At 49.9% G+C, this 25195-nt stretch overlaps 1 protein-coding gene and 2 long non-coding RNA genes across 3 annotated transcripts in view; 2 read left to right on the top strand and 1 right to left on the bottom strand.

Moving 5' to 3' along the window:
• Window positions 1–2072, top strand: part of LOC139805645 (uncharacterized) — a 61205-nt gene extending 59133 nt beyond the window's left edge. Inside the window, exon 4 of the long non-coding RNA XR_011729942.1 lies at window positions 1772–2072. This is a non-coding gene — a long non-coding RNA (uncharacterized lncRNA). The remainder of the gene's footprint in view (window positions 1–1771) is intronic.
• A 9698-nt stretch (window positions 2073–11770) lies between these two features.
• Window positions 11771–14709, top strand: LOC139805757 (uncharacterized). The gene is made up of 2 exons (XR_011729984.1): window positions 11771–11881; window positions 12340–14709. It is a non-coding gene; the product is annotated as an uncharacterized lncRNA (long non-coding RNA).
• HS3ST3A1 (heparan sulfate-glucosamine 3-sulfotransferase 3A1) overlaps window positions 13552–25195 on the bottom strand; it is a 33193-nt gene continuing 21549 nt past the window's right edge. The window contains exon 2 of the mRNA XM_071764500.1: window positions 13552–18676. Coding sequence (XP_071620601.1) covers window positions 18058–18676 — 619 coding nt within the window. The 3' untranslated portion in view covers window positions 13552–18057. The remainder of the gene's footprint in view (window positions 18677–25195) is intronic.

The raw sequence follows: 25195 nt of genomic DNA, 5'->3' as shown, positions 1-25195 counted from the left end.
CCTGGTTTTAGACCCAGAGGCAAAGGTGTTTGAGTCAGAGCAGCATCCTCAGTGGGGAAGGAGCAGGTGGATGCAGTTCTGCCTTTGCTTCCCCCCCCAGCTGCCTCCTTTGCCATGCAAAAGCTGAGGGGGGGAAGGGAAAGGAGGAACAAACACCCTGCTGGGAATGGCCTCAGCCCTGCCCTGCTCCAGGACTCCATGCAAAGCTGCTGGGAGATGGGTGCTGGGGCCCAGCAGAGCCCAGGGCAGCTCCAGCAGAGGGAAGGCAAAGGACCCCCAGGGCTTGGGACATGTTGGGGTGCCCCTCACCCAGCTCAGCTCAACCTCCACACCTCCCCAGGGCTCCAGCTGCTGATGTTTTGCCTAAGGGCACCAAGGCAGGTTGGGTGCTGGTTCTGCCCCCTGGAACCAGGGCTGGAAGCTGTGGTTTGCTCCAGGAACAATCTCCAGTTTGCTGGAGACTCAGGGGAGCCTCATCCCCAGGAGCCGGAGGTGCTGGGAGACGACTGGATGGGGTGGGCAGGCTGCATCCCTTACAGCTCCCCACCTGCCAGCTCCAAAGCCTTGGGCTGAACTCATGTTCCACCAGTCCTTGCTTTCCCACACCCTGATTCCCTGAACACCCACTGGGTGCTCTCCCATGGCCTTGTTCCATAGAATCACAGGATCTGCTGAGTTGGAGGGAACCCATCAGGACCATCAAGTCCAACTCCTGTCCCTGTGTAGGACACCCCCAGGATCACCCCACGTGCTTGAGAGCATTACCCAAATGTCTCTTGAACTCAGGCAGGTTTGGTGCTGTGACCACTGCCCTGGGGAGCTTCTTCCAGTGCTCAACTGCCCTCTGATAGCTTTTTCCTGATATTTGACCTAAATCTCCCCTGATTCAGGTTCCTACCATTTCCCCAAGTTCTGTCTGTCTGTGGTCACAGGAGGGAAGAAACTGGAGCCAGTCCCATCTCTTCCCCTCCTGAGGAAGGCAGAGACTGCACTGAGGTCACCCCTCAGCCTCCTTTTCTCTAAACTGAACCATCCAAGTGACCTCAGCAGCTCCTCATAAGTCATCCCTTCCAGACCCTTCACCATCCTTCTTGCTCTCCTTTGGACACTCTCCAATTTTAATTTTCAATGTCTGTTTCTTTTCAAACAGCATTTCTCCCCCTTTGCCAGGGCTGAGTTTCCCTGCTTGCATCCCACCAGGATGCAACTCCTGACCCCAGACCTCATCCTGAGTACAGGCAGCAGGAGCTGCAACCCCCTGGGGCTGGTACTGGGGTTTATGGAGCCCTTGGTCTCCTTTTGGCCATCACTGGTGGGTGGGAGGACATTGATTCAGCTCCTGTGTGGATGCCTGCAGTAGGAAAGGGGCCTGGGGAGGCATTTGGTGCTCGTTAGCTGATGCTCAGTAGCTGTTTTGTCATTTTTCTTGTTTGTCATAAAATAAATACAGTTTAATGGCTGATCTTATGGAGCAGGTTTTGGCAACAAAATAGACCACCTCCCATTATACACTCAGTGTGTGTAATTTAAGGCAAGATGGAATATAAAACCATTCCCAGCTCAGATGCGGAAGAGGGAGACACAGATTTAGGTCTTGATTGTGCTGAAATGAGAAACAGCCCATTATTGGGCAGTGTATTAAATCAGGCCTTCTGTTTTATGGAGTCCAAACCATAAACAGCCTCTTTCAGAATAATTAATCGCCTCATTTATTTTTTGGGTTGAAAAGCTTGGGGTGGGGGATTTCTTTTGTTTCCTGGTGTGTTTTTAGAGAGACTGGATGCAGAAGAGCAGCCTTAAACACCATCAAAGATTAGAGAGAAGGGAGGATTTCACAGGGATGTTCCTATGAGAATCCCACCCAGTAGCAGAGGTTGAAGGAATTCCCTGATGAGAATCCTGTTGCTGGTGGGGAAAGCTGAGCTCTGGAGCTGAGGGCAGGGATGTGGAGGTGAGTGGAAGAGGCAGCCAGTGATGTGCAAACCCCCTCTGCTTTCCCAGACCAAGGTTAAGGGCAGGTTGGTGGGGCTGTGGGGGTGCCCTTTGGTCGAGGATGCTCCTTGTTGGACCTGCTGGCCTGACCTTCCATCCAGTTTGGAAAAACCCACCCTTTTCTCTGACTTCCCCAGTTCATTCTTCCTGGGGCAGGAGCTGGGGCAGGTCTCTGCTATCAGCACTGTCCCCATCATCCCCCAGAGCTGCAAGCAGAGGACTCGACCCTCGAGTGCTGTGACTGGCACAGCTCTGCTGGAGCTGGAAGAGGGCAGGGGACTTCTGCCAAGGCAAGGGAGAGATCCAAAGTGCGACCTTTCCATCCTCCTGGGGTGTAAAGCAGCACAGCTCCTCTGGGGAAGACTGGTGGGACTGGTTTGCCTCCTGCTCCTCTGGCTGCTCCGTTCAGATTTCAGCAGGGCCACTGGAAATCCAAAATAGCTCTAGGGAAGTGAGTCAAGTCGCTGGAGACTCGAGGCTGGAGGAGATAGGGAACTGTTCACAGCTTGTGTGTAGCTGCTGACATTCTGCATAGAAACCTGGCAGGATGCAGCAGCAGTGTGCTGTAGGCAGGGTGCTAAGCTGGGGTGTTATCAGCTTCCCTGGTGTTTCCCATTATTGCAGCTTCTTAACAGGACTGCAAAACTTCCCATCCTTTAGGCTGAAAGGCATCACCTCTGTGCCATCCCTGGCACAGGCAGTGCCACTGAGAGAAACCTTGCTTTTTTTTTTTGATTTTATTTTATTATTTTTTCCTAGGATCTGGGATGCTGCACAATCCCCAGCAACAACAACTGGTAAAGCTGCAAAGCCCAGCACCCCTCCTGCCTGAGCAACCCCCCTGTGCCCCACTGGAGCTCTGGGTTTTAAGGAATGGTTGTGTGCTGCTTTCCCCCAGCATCCCATGCCCAGCTCCATGGGGTGAGAGCAGGATGAGCAGGACCTGAAGAACCCACCAAGTCCTGCTCTGTAGCAAGAGGCTTGGACATGTAGGTACAAGAAGGTAAACCAGGTAAACCATCCTTCCTTCTTTTTCTTATTTTTTGAAATGGAAAGTGGCATCTCTTTCCTGGAAAACCAAACCAGTTTGCTTTGGCAAAACCCATCCTCATGGCAGCTGTACTCTTGCTGCTGTTCCCTGGTTGGGGTACCTAATGCTGGAGGTGTTGTAGCAAGATGTTGGAGCTGAAACACATCTGCTTCATGCCAAAATAATTCTCTTAGGGTTGTTTGGCTTTCTTTTTTTTTTTCCCAATGAAAAATCAAAATTTCCTCTGCAAGATGAGACATGATTTCATGGGGAGGGTGGCAGTGTGGGAAGAGGAAATAACTTTCTTTAACTAAAAAAAAACCAAAAAAATCAACCCAAAACAGAACACCTAAAAATTACTTTTCCTTTGCAAAATAAGTTTAATGACACATTTTTCTCCCAACATTAATTTTGAGCAGTATTAGCAGTTTGCTGCCAGCCCTAGGAGTGCTGGAGCAGCTCACCACATCCCTGTAGGAAAGGGGAATAAATCCTAGCAGGAAAATCTGAGCCTGGCAAGGGGCAAACCAAGGTCCTTCCTGTGCAGAGGCAGGAGAAGAGCCCATGGTGCCCAGGAGATCAGTGCACAAAGCTCTGGTCTTCTCACAGCTGGATGAGAAGGACAAATCCTGGATGGAGCATGGGAACACATTTTGGCTCTCAGATGGGAGATAAAATATCTGTGTGACTGGGCAGCTGGGTTAGTGATGGGAAGAGATAACAGGCTCATTTGGGAAGAGGTGCTTCCTGAAGGGTTTTTTTGGTTTGGGCTTCCACACGATGACCACAGGATGCATGTGGAGCTGCAGGACAGTGAGGTATGGGAAAAGTGTCTATTGGATGCAAGGCTTGAATTCAGTCCCTGGCTCTATGCTACAGCTTCTCTTGTTGTCCTCTACCAGCAAGGCAAGGAATTATTTTGGTGTCCCTGGACCAGACTGTGTTTTATTAAGAAGCCAAAAAGAGAGCTGGAGGCTCTGGGTGCTGTTGCCACTGCCAGATGGGTCAGGGGGAGGTTTGCCCTGAGCCTCCCTGAGCTCTGGCCATGTGGCATCTCCAAACCCAAAGAGGAAACCCCACAGTTTTCTGGATCAAAAGAGCAAAAATGGTTTCAGTGCTCACTGGTTTGCTTGAAGCAAATTCATCAGTACCACTTGGTACATAACTAAATAAAACTAAAACTAAACTAAAATAAAACTAAATAAAACTAAGCCAGACCCCAGCTCACTGGGTCTCCAGGGGTGTATTTTGTGGCTGAGAAGGTGGCTTTTCTCCTTGGAAAAGGCACCGTTTTCCCTGTTTTGTAGCTACACAAGGAAAGAAAGGGAAAGTTTTCTGCTCTTTGTGGTTTGATCTGGCTTTTGTGGAACACCAGCCTGAACACTGGTTATCAGCACACCAGCTCCTGCCCCTTTTGGAAGCCTGGTGCAGTTTCCATGAGCAGCTTTGATCCTGAGGAGCAGGTATGGATGGAGGATTTGCTGTTGGCCTTACAGAAAGAAAAGCTGGTGCTTCACTGCATTCCCAAGTGAATATTGTGGGGCGAAAGGAGAAGGGATTGAGTTGGTATCTTCTGTAGAAAGCATCTTGTGAAACTGAAATTTTCTAGTTTGGTATTATTTTTGGTAGGGTTTTTCTGTATCTTGAAACATTTTGTGGAGTGTTGGGCCACTGACTGGCCTTTCTCCACAACCATAAAACTGTATTTCTTCACCAAAAAATTAAACTTATTTTTTTGGGGGGCTGCTCCTTCTCAAAGTGCTGCCCAGAGCATGGCCTTCTTCTCAAAATGTGCACTGGCTTCCTGATGGAAAATGATGTCCTCCAGCTTGGGTAGTGAGAAGGACCCACACATTTTATGGAGGATGCTTCACCACCAGATGAGATCTCTCTGACTCTGCTCAACGTGGTTGGATTTTGGTGGCTCTGGAGACCTTCCTGGCATGATGGAGCCTCCCTGGCCAGCAGGACCCTGCAGCTCAGCTGTGTTCCTGGCCACTGCCTCTGGGTCCTCTGAGAGAGGGCAACAAGGAGCTGAGCACTGCACCCTGATGGAGACCTTGTGTTTGTTTTCCCTTCTCACTGGCAAGCTCTGCATCTCCTGAGGAGCAACCAGCTGGTGGGAACCAAATGGTTGTGGAGTAAAGACAAGCTTTGGGGAGCTCCTCCCTTGTGTGCTCTCCCCCCAGAATGAGTAAATAAAAGCCTCCTCATTTATTTATGATGCAAATAGCAACTGTGCCTTCAGCTCTAGGATTTGTTGATTATTTATTTAGTGCCTGTTGTCTCTGAGGCACTGGCTCTTTTCCTGCAGGACGCATCTGTCTGGCTTGATTACCCACAGCCAGACAATTTTTGCTTCTTAGGTTGTGGCTCCTAATGTTTTTGAAAGCCTGCTGTCAAAACAGAAGTCCTTCCAGGGAAACAATGATTCCCAAGTCTTCAGAGTCAGGATCAGCAGCTCCTGGTCCCAGCAGCCCCTTTAGAAATCCTGGCTGCACCGTGTCCTGCTTCTCAGGGCAGGGAGGTGTCTTCTCTGATAGCACCAGAGGCTAAAATCCAGTTGGTGGTTGGTCCTTGTCCTCAAAAATCTGAAGGGAAGATGGGTGGGAGGTGGCTACAGGCAGGTGTGAAAGCAGTAAGAGAGTATTTGGCCTCATGTACTGGTGATGGTTTCTTGGCACCTCTTTCCTCTCTCCCAGCAATGGAAGTCAGTGACAGTGACACTGGGGACCAGAAGTGTTGGGTTTGTCTTGTTCCACAACCAGACACAAAACCCAGCAGCTTTGTTTGATTCCTGGAGTCTTGGAGAATGAATTGGTGATGCCTTGTGAGTGCTGTCCCAAGGTGTCTTTAGATACTCCTGGTTCTCCTGTTGCTGATGGCTGATCAAGTTTTGGCTCTTGGTTTTAGGGAGCTAATGTGCTAATTCATCTGTTTATTCATGTGCTAATTAGTGAGCTAATTCATCTGATTCCTCTTTCTCAGGTCACCCCTCTTGGCTCTGGCAGCTGATGGAGCAGAGAGGACCCCGCTAGGGATCCATGGCAGGGACCACCCCTCAACTCCAAATCTTTGGTGAGTGCAGTCTGAGCAGTATTTCAGTGACTGCAAAGGGAAGAAGGCTCAGTCCTGGAGATGGAGAAGCACAGAAGGGTCAGGGTAAAAGAATTCTGTCTATCCAGAAGGAAAGGCATCAGTGTCTGTCCCTGGCCTGCTGCCACCATCTCGTTATCCACCAAGTTCTCCCTGCTGGAATGTCTGACTTGAAGGACCTGGGGCAGGAATCCCTTCTTGTTAGAACACTGCCCCACTCAGATTTTGAGAGTCAGGGGTTGATTTTTTGGAGATGTCTTTACAAGAAGCTGGATTTACCCTTTTATTTGCCTGTCTGTCTTGCAGCCTCAGGGCCCACGGGTCAGGTTTCTATTCCTGGTACCCCCTGGTGTAGTTTTACAGGGTTGAACTGGGTCTGAGTCTCAGAACTCTGAAGTAGAAACAGAAAATTTATTCATCCTACATAGCACAGCTGGCCAACCTGCAACAGGGGACAATTAAACCCAGACTTTGATCATCAAACTTAAGCACCTACAGTAATGCCCAAAGGCTCTGGTCCAAAATCAGATCATTGTAGATATTGGATCTCTTCTCTCATGGCCTAAGAAAGGGTTGCTCTTAAGCCAGATATGTTTTTCTTGGCTCCTTGACTCATGGCAGGATTTCCAGAGCTTTCCAGGACTTCAGCCATTCTCATGGATCTTCTCTGAATCCTCATCCAGCTTTTCAGCCTCCATCCCAAGGTGTGGAGCTTCCTAGGACCTTACAGATCCAACCTAAATTCTGGAAAACTTGTGCAGGAAGCCATCCCAGTGGTTAATGGTGAAACCCACTTCTAGCTAGTGATGAAAGGTCCTTTAGAGGTGGAAAGCTGAGAAACAGGGAGATGTGTAGGAGCCTTTGGGCTTGGAGAAGGTTTGGAGGTTTGAAGTGGTCTGACAGTCCTGCAGCAAAATGTCCTGGAGGGACACTTCTGCATTTGGATGCAGATAAACAGCAGAGTGGTAAATATTGTTCTTGCTCTGTGGGTATGTGTGTGTCCCAGATGTGGCTGCAGCTGGAGGGATTTGGGGAGGTACTCAAAAGCCTACAGAGATGCACAAAGGGGTCTGGGTGACTGTGGGAAAGCTCTGCCCCTGCACAGCCCTGACCATTGGGTCTGAGGTGGGTTCTACAGCTGCCTGGGTCTCTGGGCTTGGAGGAGCTGGGGTGAGGAGGTGGTTAATGAGCTGTTTAGAGCACCATGAATAGCAGCTTTCATCAGCTGTGCTTTCCCAGTACAACTGGGACAACACGGAAAAGCAGCACAGGACCCTCGGAGGAGCCTCCCCCTGCCTTGAGTCCCAGCCAGCTCCATCCCCACTCTCCTTCAGCTCTTTGGAGACTGAAACTTCCAGCTTGAACCTGCTACAGGGTGGCTGAATCCACCTGGAGCTGCTCAGCTCTTGCTTGGAGCATGGAGAAGGGCTCAGAAGTGAGCAGGACCTTGCTGTGCTTGATGTGAGTTAAACCCTCACAGACTGGAAGGAGTTCTGCAACACCTACCCTGAGTGCAAGAGCATGAATATTCAAACAAGACCATACATGTCGAGAGCCTTCTGCCAAAAGGTAGTGGAGAATTTGATGTAAAATCAGAAATAGGCTTTAGTTGCCTTGGAATACAATATCCTCCTGAGCTGGCTTGCCTATCACTTCACAAAGCTCAGCTGTCCACCCAAACTACCAAAACCTCCCAAACTTGGCTGCATTTCAGTGCTTGTGGGATGGAGGAGTAGAAAAAGAACAGAATGCCTGAGAGTCTCTGTTTCCAATCGGCCCTGGAGCATCCTGCCCAAAGCTAAGCCTGAGGATGGAGCTGCATCCTCTGTGTCTGGATGGCTGTCGGAGTTCTTGGGGTCATTTCTAGTTGGAGCTGGGAGTGGTGGTGCTGGAAAGGAAGGTGAGCTTGGAAAAGGAGTTTCCAACAGTGAGTAGCCAAAGGAAACTGATCATTTTTATGCCAGTAAATTGGAACTGGGATTACAAAGACAGAGAATAATTCTTAGGTTCTGAAGCTCATTTGTTTGGTTAATTCTGGGTTCAGGTTGGTAGAGGAAAAGATGGTGGCCACAGAAATTCCCAAACCCTGGATCTGACAGAACTATTGGCTTTTCTTACCTGAGCAGTGTGTGCAGGAGCCCTGGGCAAGCAATGTGCTGGATGTGATGGCTGCTGCTTGCCCAGAGTCACTGTGGGAGGTGTGGGGGGAGAAGGGGAGGAAGGAGGGGCTGGAAAAGCTGCAGTGCTCCAAGGCCAAGGTGGGGGTAGAGCAGAGGAGGGGTGTGAAGGATAAATAACACTTCTGCAAGAGCAAGCCTTGGAGAAACAGCTGCCACCTTCCTGTTCCTCAGTTTCTCCCCACCTGCAGCTCCCTTGAACCTTGCCTTTCATCCCTTCAATCTTTATTGCATTTGATTAATAAAAAAAATGCCTTTCCTTCTCTCAGCAGAGATACTGGAGCACAGCCCACAGGTTGGGAGTGGAGGAAGGGGAAAACTGCAGCTTGGCTTCTCCTCTCTGACCATCAGCCAGCTCCCTATCTCGGGATGGATCCAGCAGGAGCTTGGGAGCTCGCATCCAAGAAGCCCCAGTGCTCTGCCAGGGCCACACAGGTAGCAAAGAGCCCGATAGAAAGGCAAGTGCAACATCTGTGAGTCTTTTTTTCTGTTGCCTCCTGTGCGTTTCCAAGCAGTAGCTCTCTGATGTGCATGGAGGGTTTGCTAAAGCTCAAAAAACTCCAGAATTCCTCGTGAACACCCCTGCGTGTGCACAAACACCCACCTGCAGCTGTCTGGGAAATCTGGAGCAGAGGACAGCAGCTCTGTTCTGGAGTAATTTGTCACCTGTGACACCCTCAGGTCCTTTGCAGGAGAACAAGCAGTGGGGTGTTCTCTGTGGCTCTTTCTCCAGCCTTGATGCTGCTACCCCAGGCACAGTGAGCTGGGGACCTCCCTTCTCCTGCATCCTCCCTCCTTCCACATCCTTCCTCCTCCTTCATCTTCCTTTCTTCCTCCTGCATCCTCCCCTAGGAGTCTAAAATTGCACCTGATGAGTAAAAGGAGAAGACAAAATATTCCTCTACCTGGATGCTTTGGGGTTTGCTTTTCTTACTGGTGCTACTCCAGTTCCTGGTCTGACTTTGCATTATTTATCCCAGCCCTTGGTGGCTGTGCTTAGGAATGGTTACAGAGATGAATATAAAATTTTAAGCAGTCCAGCTCTGTAAGTATTTTCACAAATGCAGGGAATTAGAGAGAATTTGGTGATAGCAAAATGTTAATAAATGCTGCTTCAAAAACTGGGCACATGCTGCAGATGGATGGATTTCAGGACGGGCAGATAAATACCTAAAATGCACCCTGTAACCTTTGGTAGTAACAATTTCCAACTTGTTTCTTCCTGAGGGATGTGTTATCCAGCCTGGGGATGGGAGTTCCCCCATGGGACTTGACTGAGTAATCCCTAATCCCAACAAATAACTAAAACAGATCATTTCTTAACAACAGAACTGGCAAATGATGTTCCTGTGAGCCACCCAGCTGAGAAACAGGCTCAGAAGTATAAAAATTTATTTCAGGAGTTGATTGTGATCAGGGTCAGTGGTGCAGAAAGGGCACAAGAAGAGAAAAAGAAAAAAAGAAAACATCATTTCATTTAAAATATAATTTAAACATCCAGAGAAGAGGTGCAAATGCAGCCATTTGCTCAATGAGGGGGCTCTGGATTTTTTTCTAATGAACCCTAATGCAAAGAGGAAATTAAAGAACTCTGGTTTCCAGTCTGCCCAGTTGCAAAGTGTCTGTGTGGGGAGCAGGGCCAGCAGGGAGCACGGGGAACATGTGGGTGGGGAAGGACTTTGCCACAGAGGAACCTTTCTGCTCTCAGGCTGGAAAATGGGACTTGTCAGGAATGGGTTTAGATTTTTTTTCTTTTTTTTTTGACAGAGTGTTCTTGTTTATTAAGCAAAGCAAACAACTAACTCAACCAACCTGAAACTTTAAGCAGGAGATCAGCCTGGGTACTATTCTTGACTTGAGTGGGTTTGGGTTTGATTTTTCTGAAAGAACCTTCCAATCTAGCCCAATATCTGAAACTGCTTCTTTTCTGAAGTGGAAGCATCCTGTTTTCTAGTCCATAACACTTTTAATTTTGAATTGTTAGCTAAGTTTAGCAAGAATGGGTCTTCTTTGCTTCTTCAGTTGGGGAGAACTGAAACCAAATGTTTAAAAATTATCTGTTCCAAAATGCTTGGCTTGACTGAACGCAAATGACTGTTGTTGTTTTTTAAAAACTATAAACAATATTGAAATTCTGACTGTTTATCCCCATATGACTTGAGAATTGTTTACAATTTTTAGGCATTTTTCAGGAAGTAAAAACCTGTTTCTCATGTATATTTATGCTGGCAGCTGCTATCTAAAGCACAGATCAGCTCTTGAAAAGTAGAAGCATATGAGAATTTTCTCTTTACTAAAGCTGGTGAAATCTAGGGTGTCACTCCAGGATGGATTCCCCCTGACCAGTTTGCCCAGCAGGGCAACGATTGCAACTGGGTTGGTTCCTCTGCACCTTTCCCTTGGGGCTGAGGGTCCCAAACCTGCAGCATCAGCCCCAGGAGCTCCCCAGCTCTGGGAGGGCTTCAGGTGGTTGAAATGGGAGACCTCCGGCTTTGGACTGACCTCCCCCATCCACCCCCCAGCTTTGGATTGACATCCCTGTACTGGCCAGAAAACCAATCTCAGTTTCTGTGTGACCAAGGTGGGACCTGCACAGGGATGTGGCCAGACAGGGTGCTGGGCTCCTGGGCTCAGCCCCATCAACTCTTCCATGATTCAGCTTTCCTGAGGCAGTGAAAGCCCAGATTTGGTCCTGGTGATGTTCACTCTCAGTCCATCCTCCTGAGTGTCTCCTCTGGACCACACAGCTGGGAAAACCCTGGAGCAGGGATGGCTCACATGGCACCTCCTGCTCACCAAGAGCTACAGGGGCAACATCCAACCCAGATGGGCAGAGCTGGCTGTGTTTTGAGCCCTGCCAACAGCTCACAGGGGTAGCCATACAAAAATGGCTTAATTTACCCTTGATTCTTCTCAGTGTGGAAAATGGAGGAGTTTGGTCTCGGGCCAATAAGAGTTTTGAGTTCCAGGGAAGCACAGTGGGGTTTTAATAAATCCTGGTGTAGTGATGCTATTGGCTATACATTTATATAGGGCTAGTGATGTGTCTGTGGGACAGGGTGTGCCCCTGAATTGGGGTCCTTGGACTGTGGCTTCACTTTGGCCAGTAGGCCCTGTCTGGGCTTAGCAAACATGCTTTTTATAGTCAGAGGAGCTGATTAAAAAACCAAAAACCAAAACCAACAACAAATAGGAAATGGCTCCTAGCAATCCAGCAAACCTTGTGGTGCTTCTGGACTGTTGGGGTGTCCTGCAGGATGCTCTCCTCTGCCTCCAGCACCCCCAGCCCTGATGATGGGGGCAGCCCCTGCTCAAAGCTCAAACCCTTCTGCACCCCAAGCCCTGGGTCCTGGGGAGCCACCAAGCAGAGCCTGGGCAGCTGCTGAGGAGCAGGGCATCAGATTCAGGGCTGTGTTTGCCCTGTTGATATGATACATTTATATTTGGCCTTTTTCTTCCATGCTCTTAAACTTGTCCTTCTTTTCCCTCCATTGCCATCTCCTCTGTGTGCAGCCACGGGGGTTTCCAGCAGTGAGGAGGAGAGAAAATCCATTGATTCTGTTCCATAAGCCCTCTGCAAGGAAAGGTAAGTGCTCCCCAGCTAATACCTCTCAGTCATTTCCTTTAGCTGTTGCTCACATGCCCTAAATCACAGCTGTTGATGAAAGAACAAAAAAAAAAAAAAAAAAAAAAAATTTAAAAAAAGAGAGCTGGAGAAAGAAACTATGGCTGAGCAGGTCTGATCCTGTCTGCAGCATGGGCACTGCCCCAGGGTTACTGGAGGAGCTCCCTGGGGCCAGGTGCTGGGATGTTTGTGAGGAAGGACCCTCTCTTATTACCCTGTTCTGAGATGCAGGAGAGGAAATAGCAGAGTTTTGGGAAGGGAGGTGTCCTTGTGGCTGTGTCAGAACTGAGGACCTCAGGTAACACCCAAACCAGGAAACTCAGCCTCCAGAAATTACACAGTTATCTTAAAACCCCACGAGATTATTATTACCATAATTATTCCATTGAACCCTTCGGTTCAGTGACTCTGAAACGCAGGTGCTGAGCCCTCCTTGCAGAGCTCCCCGGCAGCTTTCTCCAGGAGCTGGGCTGTCTGCAGGGCATTTCTCAGTCATCAGATTTGGAAGATCTCTTGCTGAGGTGATGTGCAGGAGGCTTGGCACAGGCTCCAGCACCTGGAGAGACAACACCTCCAAAACTGCTTCACCTGGGGCAGTTTGGAGCCTGAGGGCAGCATCGGACCCCAGAGCTTTGCCCGCGGAGCTGGGGTGGAGGGAGCCGAGCAGCACCAGCCCCACGCAGCCGTGAGGAGAGGACTAAGATGGAGGAGGTATCATTTTTTTTTTCCAGAACCATGGCTGGCCAACATCTTAGGTAATAAATGCTGGGAATTGAGGACTGCAGCCTTGTTATTGCTTGGCAGAGGGGAATTTGTCCTGCACGTTGGCTTCTCCGGAGTTTTCCACTCAGGCGTCGCTGAGTTCTTACCACCACATAGATATTTCTGTATTTCAGCAAAATTCCCCACTCCTCATCTGGATAGTCCTGGCTGGGTGGAGTGCAAAACCCATACTGTTAACTCCGGATAACGGTAATTAAAAGAAAATAAAATCAAAGGTGCTCAGAAAAGAAATGGAAAATTTTTCTGTGGAAGCCAAAAGATTGTATTAAACTTCAGCGGTTTAATAAAATATTATGAAGCTTGGGAGCGTATTTTCCCTGGGACTTAATCTGTTTATACATCTAAAAAAGTAAATAGAATATCACTTTACTTGACCACACAGAAAACTTGAGAGCTGGGGGCTGCTCTGCTGTGTATATTTCTTGGGGAATTGCTTCCCCCTCGGGTTTCACGTGGGGTGCCCTGAGCTGGGTTTGTTCCTCTCCTCCCAGGTGAGGGAAAAGCAGGAATTCATCCAACCTGGTGGCAAAACCCTGTGGCCATGGCAGGGTCAGCATGGCTGAGGGTTGGATGGAGCTGTGAAGGTTTGACTGTTCAAGGGTTTTTTGCAGTCTAAGGAAGGAGCATGACATGAAGCTTGCTGGAGAAACAAGAGGATGGAAATGGTGCCAGGGCTGCCAGAGGGACGTTTCCAGCAGGCAGAACACCCTCCCCCCAGCTGCCATGGGCTGCGGGAGGTTTAGGGGCCTAAAATCAGACACAAGTGGGTAATTCTGTGCTTTCCCCTTTTTTCATAAACTTGCTCACCCTTTCCAAGTTGCTGCTGCCAGCACAAAGAGAGCAGAGCCTCTCAGTACCCGTAAACTTTATTAAATGTGTGCTTTTTCTTTCTTAAATTAAAATCAGTCTCTTGCATACTGAAATAGCACCAAAGGGAGAAGGATGGCAGGATCACCAAGCAAAGGGGAGGGAGGAGAGAAAACCCAAAAACTGTTACGTATGGACAAGAAATTTTTTTGTAATGGTTAAGAAAATGGGTATTTGATTATTTTAATTTTTTTCCCCCCCTGATCTGGACACCTAGCACAGCACACACTGTGTCTGCAGGACAGAATAACTTGATGCTGGGTCAAGTCCTTGCTAGAAATTTAACTTCTGAGTGCTGCATCCCAAAGACCACCCCGAATCCTCCAGAGAGGAGCCATGGACGTGGCACACTGGTGTTTATATTCCTTTTAACTGTGTAAATTATTGGGTGGCAGCATTTCCTGAGGAGCTGATTCTGGCACAAAATTGGCGTCAACTGCAATGTGGATGCAGCAGCCCTGTCCTCACCCTTCCAGAAGTGATGCATATCATAGCAGCAGAAGGGCCAAAATGCACTGGTAAAGCAAAAAAACCCCATTTCTCAGAAATTTTTCCAGGTGTGTCCAGTTGAGGCAGGGTGGGAAGAGCCTTCCCACAGCTTGGGTTTGGCTGAAAGCTGCCGTGGGCTACAGGGAGGTCTCGTGTTCAAGTGTGTTTCTGGATTGGGCTCTGTAAGCCTGCCCCAGAGTGTAACTGGGGAAAAAAAAGCCTGATTTTTGCAGAATAAGTGCAATCCCTGTGCTCAGCACCTCAGTGCCAAGGATCAGGGTGGGTTTTGGGGCTGTGATGCCCCAGTTGTGGGGCTGGGCAGGGTGCTGTGCAAGCCCAGTGAGATCCTGGTGGGCAGGGGCATCTCTGCAAATGGGGGTGATGGAGATGTGTCCATCTCCTGAAAGATTAATTTGGTGCTTGACATTGGCAGGATGCTTTATAAAGGGTTTAGGGTTTTTTTTCCTTTCCTCTTTTAAACGAATGTTCTACAATCTAAATGTTGCGTGGCATTATCAGCCCAAGTTTCATCAGTGCCTAATGGGACATTTGATTATTGAAAGCAGAATTGTAATTCACCTAATTAGCTTCTTATTGGTAGTGGATTGATTTCCCTGCTTTGAAAAAAAAAATAAAAATCAAACTCTACAGGTCACTGGTTTTTTTATTTATAGCTCCTTTTTCCTTTGCTCTCATCCACGTGCTCAGGACTGTAGGCCTCCAGTTTTCAATAGTTTACTTCCAATTCTTCTTAGGTTAAAATAATCTAAACTTTATGGCTGGGTTTTAAAAGAAACCTAAAGAGTCTAGAGGCTTAAATGTCAGTAGAGTTCACAGCAGTTTGATTGCATGACCTCTTTTTAAAATCCATTGTTCCTATGTGGAGGGATTTTCAAAAGCACTTACAGCTCCCATCCAAAAACCCTCAGATCCCCAAACAGTTTTACTAAGTGTGTGTGGAGGGACCCAAACCCTCAGAAATGAATGGAAGCAAAACATTGGAGCATTTGGGGGGAAGGATGCCTGGGGAGCTGAGTTCTGTGTGCTGGGAAGTGGTTTTTGCAAGGGAGGTGTGTTAGTTGGGCTGTGCACACCCCACAGCTGAACTGATTGAGTAACAGGGATTTGGTGGCACTTGTAGGAAATCATTTGTATGCAGGTGCTTCATCTTGCTGTACTGAGTTCAGGATGGGAGGAACAATCTGTTCAGAATGGGAGGAACTAAAAAGCTGCTTCATACCAGTCTAAATGTGACCTTATAGGAGAAAATAGCAATATAATTATTTTTTTTTAAAATCATACTCTTAAGTGATACTTATATTTGTCAAAGGCATGTGCAGATTAGCCCAATCTTAAGTCTCCTTGAAGGAACTACACACTAAAATCTTCTTTTCAGTTTGGAAACCTCAGATTTTGTTTCTCAGTGGTTCTGGCACTGTTTGGTTGTCCCCGTGTGATGCCCTGTGCTCCTCTCCCCCTTGGCTTTTGCCCTTGGGTGGAAGATGTTGCCCACCTCCCACTCCTGCCCCGACAAGGTTATCCCAGGAATGAACACCCACCCTTGGGCTACTCCTTAACCCCATTTCCTCATCCTTTGGCCAGCATGGGCAGAGAGCAGATTGCTCCCTTTCTCTCCAGTGACTCTTTGGGCTCTGGGTAATGGTCTCCCCATTCCTCTTCTGGCTTCTTCTGATTTGGGAAATCTGAGCTGCAGTAATGAGCTGCAGAGATGCTGGAAGGAGCCAGGACCCTATGGAGCCAAAGCTGCTTGACCAGCTCTGATTTTCTCATGAACACTGAGGGGCTGAGAGGAGGCAGGTGAGAGACAGGGCTGCTGGGGGTCTGTGGGGCCCCTCATCTGCTGTTTTGCTGTAAGGTGTTGGTAGAAGGCAATTACACCAAATGTACACCCAGGTGTGGGACAGAACATTGCCAAAAATGGGCTTAAAATAAGACACACTGGAACAAGAATGGTGGAAAAGGGATGAAAGTATCCCTGGAGGCAGCAGGGCTGGCAGTAAGCTGGACCACACCAGGACAGCAGAGCTTTGGTACCTCCAGCCCATCAGCACTGCTCCTCCAGCCAGGAAAACCTGAGCTTTGGGATGCCCAGGGTGGGAGAAGGTCCTGGGTCCTCCTGACAGTAATGAAGGTGTTTTAGTGACCTGGGCAACTGGGCCTGGCATGCAAACCCATGGGGTTTGTTTCTTAAGGGGATGGGAAGGCCCCAGGACTCCAGATCCTTGGGAATGGAGGGAGTTGTGGAGGGATGGGAGGGATGGAAGTGAGGGCAGCCAGGAAGGGATGTGTCCCATCACCTGCAGTGGAACATGGAGCCACAGAGCTGAGCAGGCATCAAGCTGTGTTCCTAACCTGTCAAACGTGGACATGACTCCCTCTTGGGTTAAATTGTCATTTCAGACACCAGAAAACCTCTGCTCTGCTGTGGTTTTAGGGAGGTCTTGGCTGGTGTGCCAGTGAGCTTGGTCCCAGGTTTCTTCCTGACCAGGCTGAGCAGGTGATCTCCCACTTTGTTTTTAAAAGAGGCTTTTAAAAGTTACTCAGGAGAGGGAGCATGGTTGGGTTGTGTTTGTACAGCACCAAGCAGTAATTAGATGCTCCTCTAGTCCTGAAAATGCTGCAGATAAAGAGCCAGCAGATAAAGGAGCCCAAGGTAATACAAGATCCTGCTTCACTAATAGATTTCTGTCACTGAGACATTTCTACCAGCCAAAAAAAAGGTGATAAGGATCAAAGCAAAGAATTTAAAGCTCCTGGATATTGCAAACAGGAAATTCATTTTGCCTGACAATTTTTAAAGCCTGGCACAACCAACGCTCTTGTTCCTGCTTCCTCCTGGTTCTCCTCTAGGAAAGGACAAGAAAACTCCCATCATCTTCTCCTCATTCTCTCCCTTTTCTGGATGTGATTTGTATTCAGTTTTTCCCCAATGTTTCAAGACTGACTCAACCTAAACCATTCTTCACTGTGGCTTAAATAACATCTGATGGACAGTGTGAAGTTCCTTCCCACACCTGAGTGGGGGGACAAGGGGTCCCCCAGCACCTTCAAGCCAGATGGACCATGAGCATCACCTCAGTGTGACCCTTATCCATCCCCTAAACCCCTTCCCATGGGCCCTCCTAGGACAAGTCCTCAGCTGCCAGCATGGCAAATGGGGTGCATGATGCTGGCAGTGGGAGACACTGGTTTGGAGCCAACTCCTACCAAGGAGCCTGTTTGACTACCTGGCAATATTCGTCACAGAGTCAAAAGGATCATTTGTTTTCTTTCACTTTTGGCTACCCAAATTGTTTTTTCTCAAAACAAAACAAAACAAAAAAAAAAAAGGGATATTGGTTTTGGCTTCTGTAAGATGAAAAATAAGTTTGCTTGATGAAAAGGGCTTGATTTAAGGGAGGGCAAAAGTCAAAGAAAACATTGGATAAATTGAAATAATTTTACCCAAGGTTTCATGCAATAAGAAAATCCCCTAAGGTAAGGTTTTGAAAGCCAAATTCATTATTAAGCCTATTTTTTTATTTTTTTTTTTTTTGTATTGTCAGAAGTGTTGAGGTCTGGTCTAAAATGGCATTTGTAAGCCAAAATCTGGCTGACCTTGCAGTGAGGCTCTGAGCCCCTGCAAGCACCTCTGTCACTTTTGGAGCTGGGCCTGAGGACATCTACAAACTCTGCACCTGCCTCTCATTTTACAGAGATTGTGCTAAACCTTGGGCTCATGGAAGGAGCTGCAGACCACAGCAATAGGACCCGGCTGCTTTTCACAGCCTCCTTCTCTGGACAGACACATCCCCTCATCTCTTGTGTGAAGAAAGAAGGAAAAAGCAATGAGAAAAAAAAAAAAAAATCAGAATCAATCACGTTTCAACACAACTATTTTTTTTTTTTCTGTATTTTCCCCCCTTCTCTACGGATGCGTAAAAAAAATATATATTATATTATATTTTCCTTTTCTTAAATTATTTTTTTTTTCAGCCTCAGTCCCAGCCAAAGTCCTGCCCTGTCATCTGGTAGAACTTCATGTTGAAGGGTCGGTAGAAGTCCCGCAGTCTCTGCACCACCTCCTGGTCTATGTCAGGGTGGGTCCTGCCTTTCGTCTTCCCCAGGCAGTGGGGTTTGCTGCTGCCTTCTGCCTTCTTCAGGCAGGGGAAGCCCTTGGTTTTGTTGAAGTAGAAGTGTTTGTCGGTGATGATCCTCTTGAGGCCCAGAAAGTCCTGGACCCTGCCCAGCTCCCCCGCGGGGTCGCTGATCAGCCTCTCCCCGCTGACGAAGAGGATCTGCCCGATGGGGAAGTGGAGGAGCCAGTTCTCCAGGTGCTTGGCGTAGATCCCGATCTGGATGGCGCTCCAGGAGGTGTCGATCAGGCCCGTAGTCCTGTTTTTGAAGGTCAGGCTCTCAAAGGTGGGGATCTCGGGCTTCTTGGAGAGCGTCTGGGTGTAGTCCGAGATGGCTCTGGTCACGGGGTCCCGCACCACCACGATCAGCTTGGTGCCCTTGGACATGGAGGAGATGCGGGCGGGGGCCTCCTTGGTGACAAAGTAGCTGGGGGTCTTCTCCATGGTGATCTGCCCCTCCAGGGTCCTGGGCATGAGGTCCCTGAGAGAGGGGGAGAGAGGGAGACGTCAGTGCCGAATGCCCCCCATGGGCTGGGGGACACCAAAAGGGGGGAACCTCCCAGGAATGTCCCATGGGACCAAGGGCAGGATGCTCCTGAGCCTCACACCTCCAGCCCAGCTCCGTTCCCTCCTTGTGTGGATTGTCAGGAGGTCCATAAAGTTCAGACTCAGCAAAGCATCTCAACACACCCCTGATTCGCCACTTTCTTTCACTTAGAACTACAACCTCTTTACTCTTTACTTAGAACTACAACCTGAATCCATTCTGCCTCTCCAAGGCCTCTGAAGAGGTGGATCCCACCTCCCTTCCCTCAATGGCACTGCAAGAACACAACACATCCCTACAACCCTCATGTCCTAACCCTTTAAGTTCCTCCCTGCCCACCCTGGGTTTTCCTGCACAATGGCCCAAACTCCCTGGAATTACAGTGAATTTCCTGAGTAGCAGCACTCCCCTCCTGCAGGGCACGGGGCATTTCCAAGGGCCAGGAGGGAAGCCTCTTACCTATTGGCATTTTCAAGGTGGCAGCAAGATGGTGTCACACAAAAAGGTGCAATATCAATCCCCTGAACTCAGTGTTTTCCTTCTCCCAGCTACAGAAATCCTACACATGAGCTGCTTTGGGAAGCTCTCCCAGCCAAGAGTGGGAAGGGGCTCGGGGCAGGGTCCATCCTGCTCCATGGTGCCCTTGAAAGATCAGAGCTCCTGGGCCAGGTGTTGGGTGGGATTGTCCAGAGGACCACAGGATTTGGCTGCAGGGTATCCTGAGCTCCTCTGTGGGAAAGGAGGCAGAGCAGGAAGGTGTAGGAGCCATAGGGTGCTCCCAGCTCCTCCTTATCCCCCTCCCATTGCCTTCCACACTGCATCCCTCCCCCTCCCATTCACATCACCCCCTGTATCACCCCTGGACAGGACCAGCTGCAAAATTCCAACCCTCCATCACCTGGTTACCCAAACCCATCCCTCCTTCCTAGGCCCTCAGCAGAGTTTTCCTCTCCACAGCTTGGTTGCTTTCCAACATTCGGGTCCTTCCCAGTGGGAATGGGAGATGGATAGAGGGGTGACTGCAGCTCTGGTGACGTTCACTGCTGTGCCACCAGCAGTTCTCATGGCAACTGAGGTCCCAAGGAGCAGGGACCTTCATTCCCCCCCATGCCCTGACCCTTTGTCTTTGACCTGTGACACCCGTGTGGGGTGATGAACTGCTCCCTGCCTGCCTTGGTGTCACCAGCCTGCAGCAGCAACATCTGGTTTGCAAACCTGTGCAATATGCCAGCAAAATTAAACTCATCTATCAAAAAAAAAAAAAAAAAAAAAAAAAAAAAAAAAAGAAGCAACAGCAAGAAGCCAACAACAGCTAAAAACCACTAATAACACCCAAACCCCAGGCTGAGTCGTTCCCTTACAAATGAGGTGGTGAGGACTGACCCTGCCCAGAGCAATGCTTCCCATTTGCAACCATATCACATCCTGGCTGAGAAAAGAGACACTCCTAAAGGAGCCAAATCTCTGCTGAGGGCTTATGTTTGGGGGAAACTCCGTTAATTTGGGACATTAAGGCTGGAGGAGACACGAGCTGAGGGCTCTGAGAGAGCTCCTGCAAATCCTTAGGGATGCAGAGGCACAAAAGCAGTCACTGGGAACACTAAGAATGGGTCCAAAACCAGCACGAGGATGCCCTCTGCCCAGAACCACATAATTCTGCAGTGGGCTATGCCATCCCCTGATGCTGCAAAAGCCAAGAGTGTAAATGCCTCAGATTCATTGACCAGATTCATTGTGGATGAAATGTGAGAGTCCCAGAGCCACTTCAGCCAGGGGGACCCCGCAGCCCCCGGTGCCCTCAGCTGGGAAGAGGTAACAGGAGAAGGATCCTACAGAACACCAACACTGGTACTGGTACCGGTTCTGTGGGTGCCTGATCCCAGGTGCTGGCCTGGCAGCTGCTCACATCTGGGGTTGCTCAGAGCAGCCTCATCCATCACCTTTTTCCCCCCGTGTTTCTCACCCTTGCTGCTCCCCTGCCTGGGGAACCCTGCAACAACTGAAAGCAGCTGCACCCCTTAAAGGGTGAAGGAACCAGGTCATGGACCCCTTCCCACCTCCTCCCTGCCCCTTTTCCACAGCCTCCTGCAACTGCAATTTGCTGTTGAGCAAGAGCAGGAGCTGCTGGGGCAGCTGACTCCTGTTTGTGTTTTGGTAAGTGTTGAAATCTCTGCTGGGGCTTCCCGAGGAGCTTAACCCTTTTTGTGGCAAGGCTGAGACACAGAAGTTTCTTTAGCACCCAGGAATGAGCACACAGCTCCCTTGCCAGGGCTGGCAGGCAGGGATGGGCCAGGAGCCACAGGGAATGTGCTACCACAGCTTTTGGGAGATTAATTAATTACAAAGGGCATCTTTCATGGACGTAAACAGTTGCCTGGAGGCCTCCCTGGACTAATGGCATCTGGGTTTTATTGCAAAAGAGCCACTTGAAAAGACAAGAACCACAAAAATGTTTTTGGCAAGAGCAGCCACCAGTGGGCCCTGCCAGAATAAATGGATTCTGTTATTTTAATTTTAGTAGAGCTCGGGGCTTTATTTAATTACTTAATAGGGGAGGAAGACTTTGCTCAAAGGGAGCATTTTGGCTGTGCATGCAAATTCATATCTGGCCTTTTCCAGGTCCCTCCTTTCTCCCCAGCCCTGGTGTCCAATACTGGTTCCCAGTCTGGGAAGCATTGGCTGGGGCTGCTGCTCCTGGGGGCTGGGGCCCTTTGCCCACCCCAAGGAGCCTCTCAGAACTCCCCTTTGGTAATGCCACACTTTGGATTTGTCTCCCCTTGGAGCCACAGCAGCAAAGCCTCCAGCACCCAGCCAGGGCAGCTGCCTGGGAGGGCTGGGCAGGGGGAGATGCTGGGCAGGGGGAGATGCTGGGAAGGAGTAGATGCTGGGCAGGAATGGGTGAAGGGACAAATGATGCCCAAGGTGCTGCTCTGGGATTTCCCAGTGCACCCTGGTGTGCCAGTCCTTGGCACGGGCACTTTAGTGCTGGGGTCACATCAGGAAATCCCAGGAACAGGCTCCCAACCCTCAGCCACTCCTGGTGTGGGAACTGAGCTTTGGTGTCATGTTTATTATGGCTTTTTTATCTCTTTATGGTCTGCACAATGATGCCTTTACAAAGCCTGACTTTAATTTTCCCAGGGCAGGGAGGGTGTTGGCTGAGCCCCTGCTCTGCAGATCAGACACCTCCGAGGCACCTCCTGGTCCTGAGTCCCTGTTCAGGGAACAGCTCTGGGCCAGGAAGCATCACTGGGTGTCAGGAAACCCAGCAACACATGGGGCCCTCTCCTTACAAGACTGAGCACCCAAGGGCTGGGTTTCTGGAAACTGAGCTTGGTGGAATGGATGCAGTGATAGGTGATGGTGGTGCTTGCCACCAACCCTTGCTGGGTTCCCCTTCAGCTCCATCAGGGGCTGGGAAATGGCTTGAACCAGTTGGTTTGCCTCAGCTGACCTGTGCTGCTGTCCCAGTAACTCAAAGCAGCAGCAGGAGATGGTGATCCATGAGAAAACAAGCAGTGGTTGTTCCAGAAATAAGATTTGGGGAGGGGACAGCCTGTTCCACACAGGAGGAGCAGCCCCGTGCTGCTGTGTCCCCCAGAGGTGAGAGCAGCTTTTGGATCCAGAAAACTGGAGGTCACTTTGCTGTTTGATGTCCATTTTCTGCCCTGCTCAGCACCTCCTGGGCTCCTTGGCTGTGTCCAAGGCACAGAAAGCAGCTGTAGATGCTCTTGCTGTCAACCTTTCCCACATAAATCTCATCCAGCTCTCTCTCAAAGAAAGACTGAAGTTGGCAGCTGAGGGCAGCTCTTCAGCAGGCATCACACCATCCCACCCAGAGCAAGAAATAAAGAAATAAAGCACCTACTCCATGTGCTCCCTGGCCTCGAGCAGAACCTGCCCCAGTCCTCTGCCAAGGGCTGGACTCAGCTCTGCTTTCAATCCCAGAAGGTGAGTCCCTTCTCCCTGGCAGTCCTAGTACAAAAAAGAAAAAAAAGAAAAAAAAAAAAAAGACATTCCCTTCATCCTGGGGGGCACAGCAGTGTTCAGGGTTTGAGGGAAGCCCCTGCTCCATCAATGGCCCCAAAACCTCTGACCCCTGTATAGAATTTGTATAGAATTCCCAGCCAGAATTTGTCTCCAGGATGGGGCCTGAGTGTGGATGTAAGAGAGCTGAGAGTCCCAGGGGATACACGGAGCCTTTTCCAGCATGGAGCTATCAAACAAGGAGGAAGGGGAAACTGAGGCACAGCGTGCACTGAAGCACTGTGCATTGCTCCCTGTGCTGCCACAGCCACCAGCAAGCTTTCTCCTCCCCTCACCACCATTTCTCTTTTTCTTCCAGGTCATTTTAAGCAATGATTTTGTCACAGGTATTTATGAAAAAAAACCCTCCAACTCCAACTCCATCCCCAGGGGTTGCCTTGCCCCAGCCACGCCCCAAGGTGCCATCCCAGCCTGTACAGGAGATGACTGAAAAGAAAGATGCTTTGGCAACACAAACCTGATGTAACCCAGTGTATTTATATCCTAATTTTAAATCTCTGTCCCCCCCATGGGGTCAGTGTCTCAGCCTGGGGGCTGTGCTACCCTGCCAGCTCTAGGAGGGCTCTGAGTTGGCTTTGATGAGCTGTGAGTGCACGTTGGAGTGAGTCAAACCTCCTGCCTTGCTTTCCTTTAGATGTCAGGTAAAATCAGCAAATGGAAAGATGCATTTCAGGAAACTGATAACAATTGAAAAATAGGTACCTCCAAGGAAAGCTGTGGGACTGAGGAAGCTGGAAGGAGAGTGGCAAACAGATCAGAGAGGTCTGGAAGGAAAAAAGAAAATCCCTCATTGTGTTGCTGGATGTAAAATCAAGTCCAACTGACATTACTGTCAAAAAAGTACACCCTTGCTATTGATTTTAACTGGGGAGGGATTTGGCTCAGGTTGGAGCCAAGAGGCAGGAATGGCACAGGAGGGGACAAGGAAGAGCCTGGCTCCTGCCCATCCACACCCATCCTGCTGCTCAGGCATTTTCTCTGCCTAAAGGTAATGGTCAGGGAACCCCAGGTGTTACTGGGGGGACCTGCAACCCCCCAGAGGACTCCTGCAGGGCCTCTTCTCCCTCCCCCAGCCCTGGCAGCTCCGTGCCTGCTCCTGGCACACTCAGAGGTGTCGGGAGCTCCCAGGCTCATCCTCACAGTGGGTGCTGGGGTTTATTTGAGGAAGTCTCAGTATTTATGGATCTCATTACGTCTGCAGCCAGGAGCATCTGTTTCCACGCTGTATCTGTCAAGCAGCATCTTATCAGTGGAGCTGCCTTCCCATCCCTCCCTCTTCTCCTGCCACTTTAATTCCCTATGAAGTTCAGGAGAGAGCTGACAGCCTGACAAGGGGACACAGTGGTGTAAACCACCCCCTAAACCCCAGTCTGCAGAGTCACGGGGACCCCCCTGCCCATCTCCCTGGTCCCCATCCAAACCCCAGCAGCAACCAGTGCCAGTGGTCCCAGCCCAGGGCTGCCCAGGGCAGGGTGGGACAGAGGGACAAGGCAGTGGCCATGGTGTCACCCTGTCCTTGGGTCACAGCTGGGAAGCTTCCTCCTTCCCAAGGAGCTGGAAAACCCAGCAAGGAGATGCTGTGGAGAAAATGTTTCCATGGGCTGTCTCTGATAACTGCTTTGGTGGACACTGCCCTTCAGGATGGGGGGGGCAGGAACACTCCCTGGCCTGCCAGGAGCCCCTGGAGGAACAGGCACAGGAAAAACTTGGGATCAGCTCCCCATGGGGTCATGGGGCCCTTCAGGGCAGGTGGGGGATCTGCACCCCCAGAGGGGCTGCTTGGGGGGCTCTGCTCAACAGGACTGTCCCCCCCCTCTGCTCTGAGAGCTTGGCTGCTGCCCCCCGGGAAGGGAGATTGCACTGATCAGATTGCTAATTACAATGCACAAGCCCTCTGCCTAATTGCTCTGATTAATTATTGAAGGGCAGCTGAGGGCAGCAGGTGGGCAGGAGCCCTGTGCTCAGGTCTGGTCACCTGCTGGTCGAGGGGATGTCCCTGGCAAGAGGTGATGCTGCTGTCCCTGTTCCCATCACCCATAGGAACTGTGCTGAGACCCTCCTGAAAAATCCCCTGTGCTGGGAGCACATCTGGGCATCTCCTGGAGACCACCAGTGCCTAAGTGGTATTGACAGGCAGACACTCCCTGGTGCCATTAGCTGTGCAAGCCATTGATTTGCTTTGCTGGAACAGGAAAGTCACTGGAGCTGAGGCAGTCCTGGGGGCACAGCTGCCTCCTCCAGGCTGAGCAGCTGGGACTGGGAAAGGGGCATTTTGTAGCTGTTTTCTTTCCAGTGGCTGAAAAGCCAAGTGGTCATGGTGGCATTTCTGCCCCTGTCTGGGAGGATGCAGGGTCCTGCCTGGTGCTGCCCCTGCTAAATCCCCAGAGCCCCCTTTGGCCATGGCTC

Source organism: Heliangelus exortis, chromosome 20, assembly GCF_036169615.1.
Source record: "Heliangelus exortis chromosome 20, bHelExo1.hap1, whole genome shotgun sequence".
Classification (NCBI taxonomy): Eukaryota; Metazoa; Chordata; class Aves; order Apodiformes; family Trochilidae; genus Heliangelus; species Heliangelus exortis.
The sequence above is the reverse complement of the archived record's forward strand: the minus strand, read 5'-3'. Positions and strand labels throughout refer to the sequence as shown.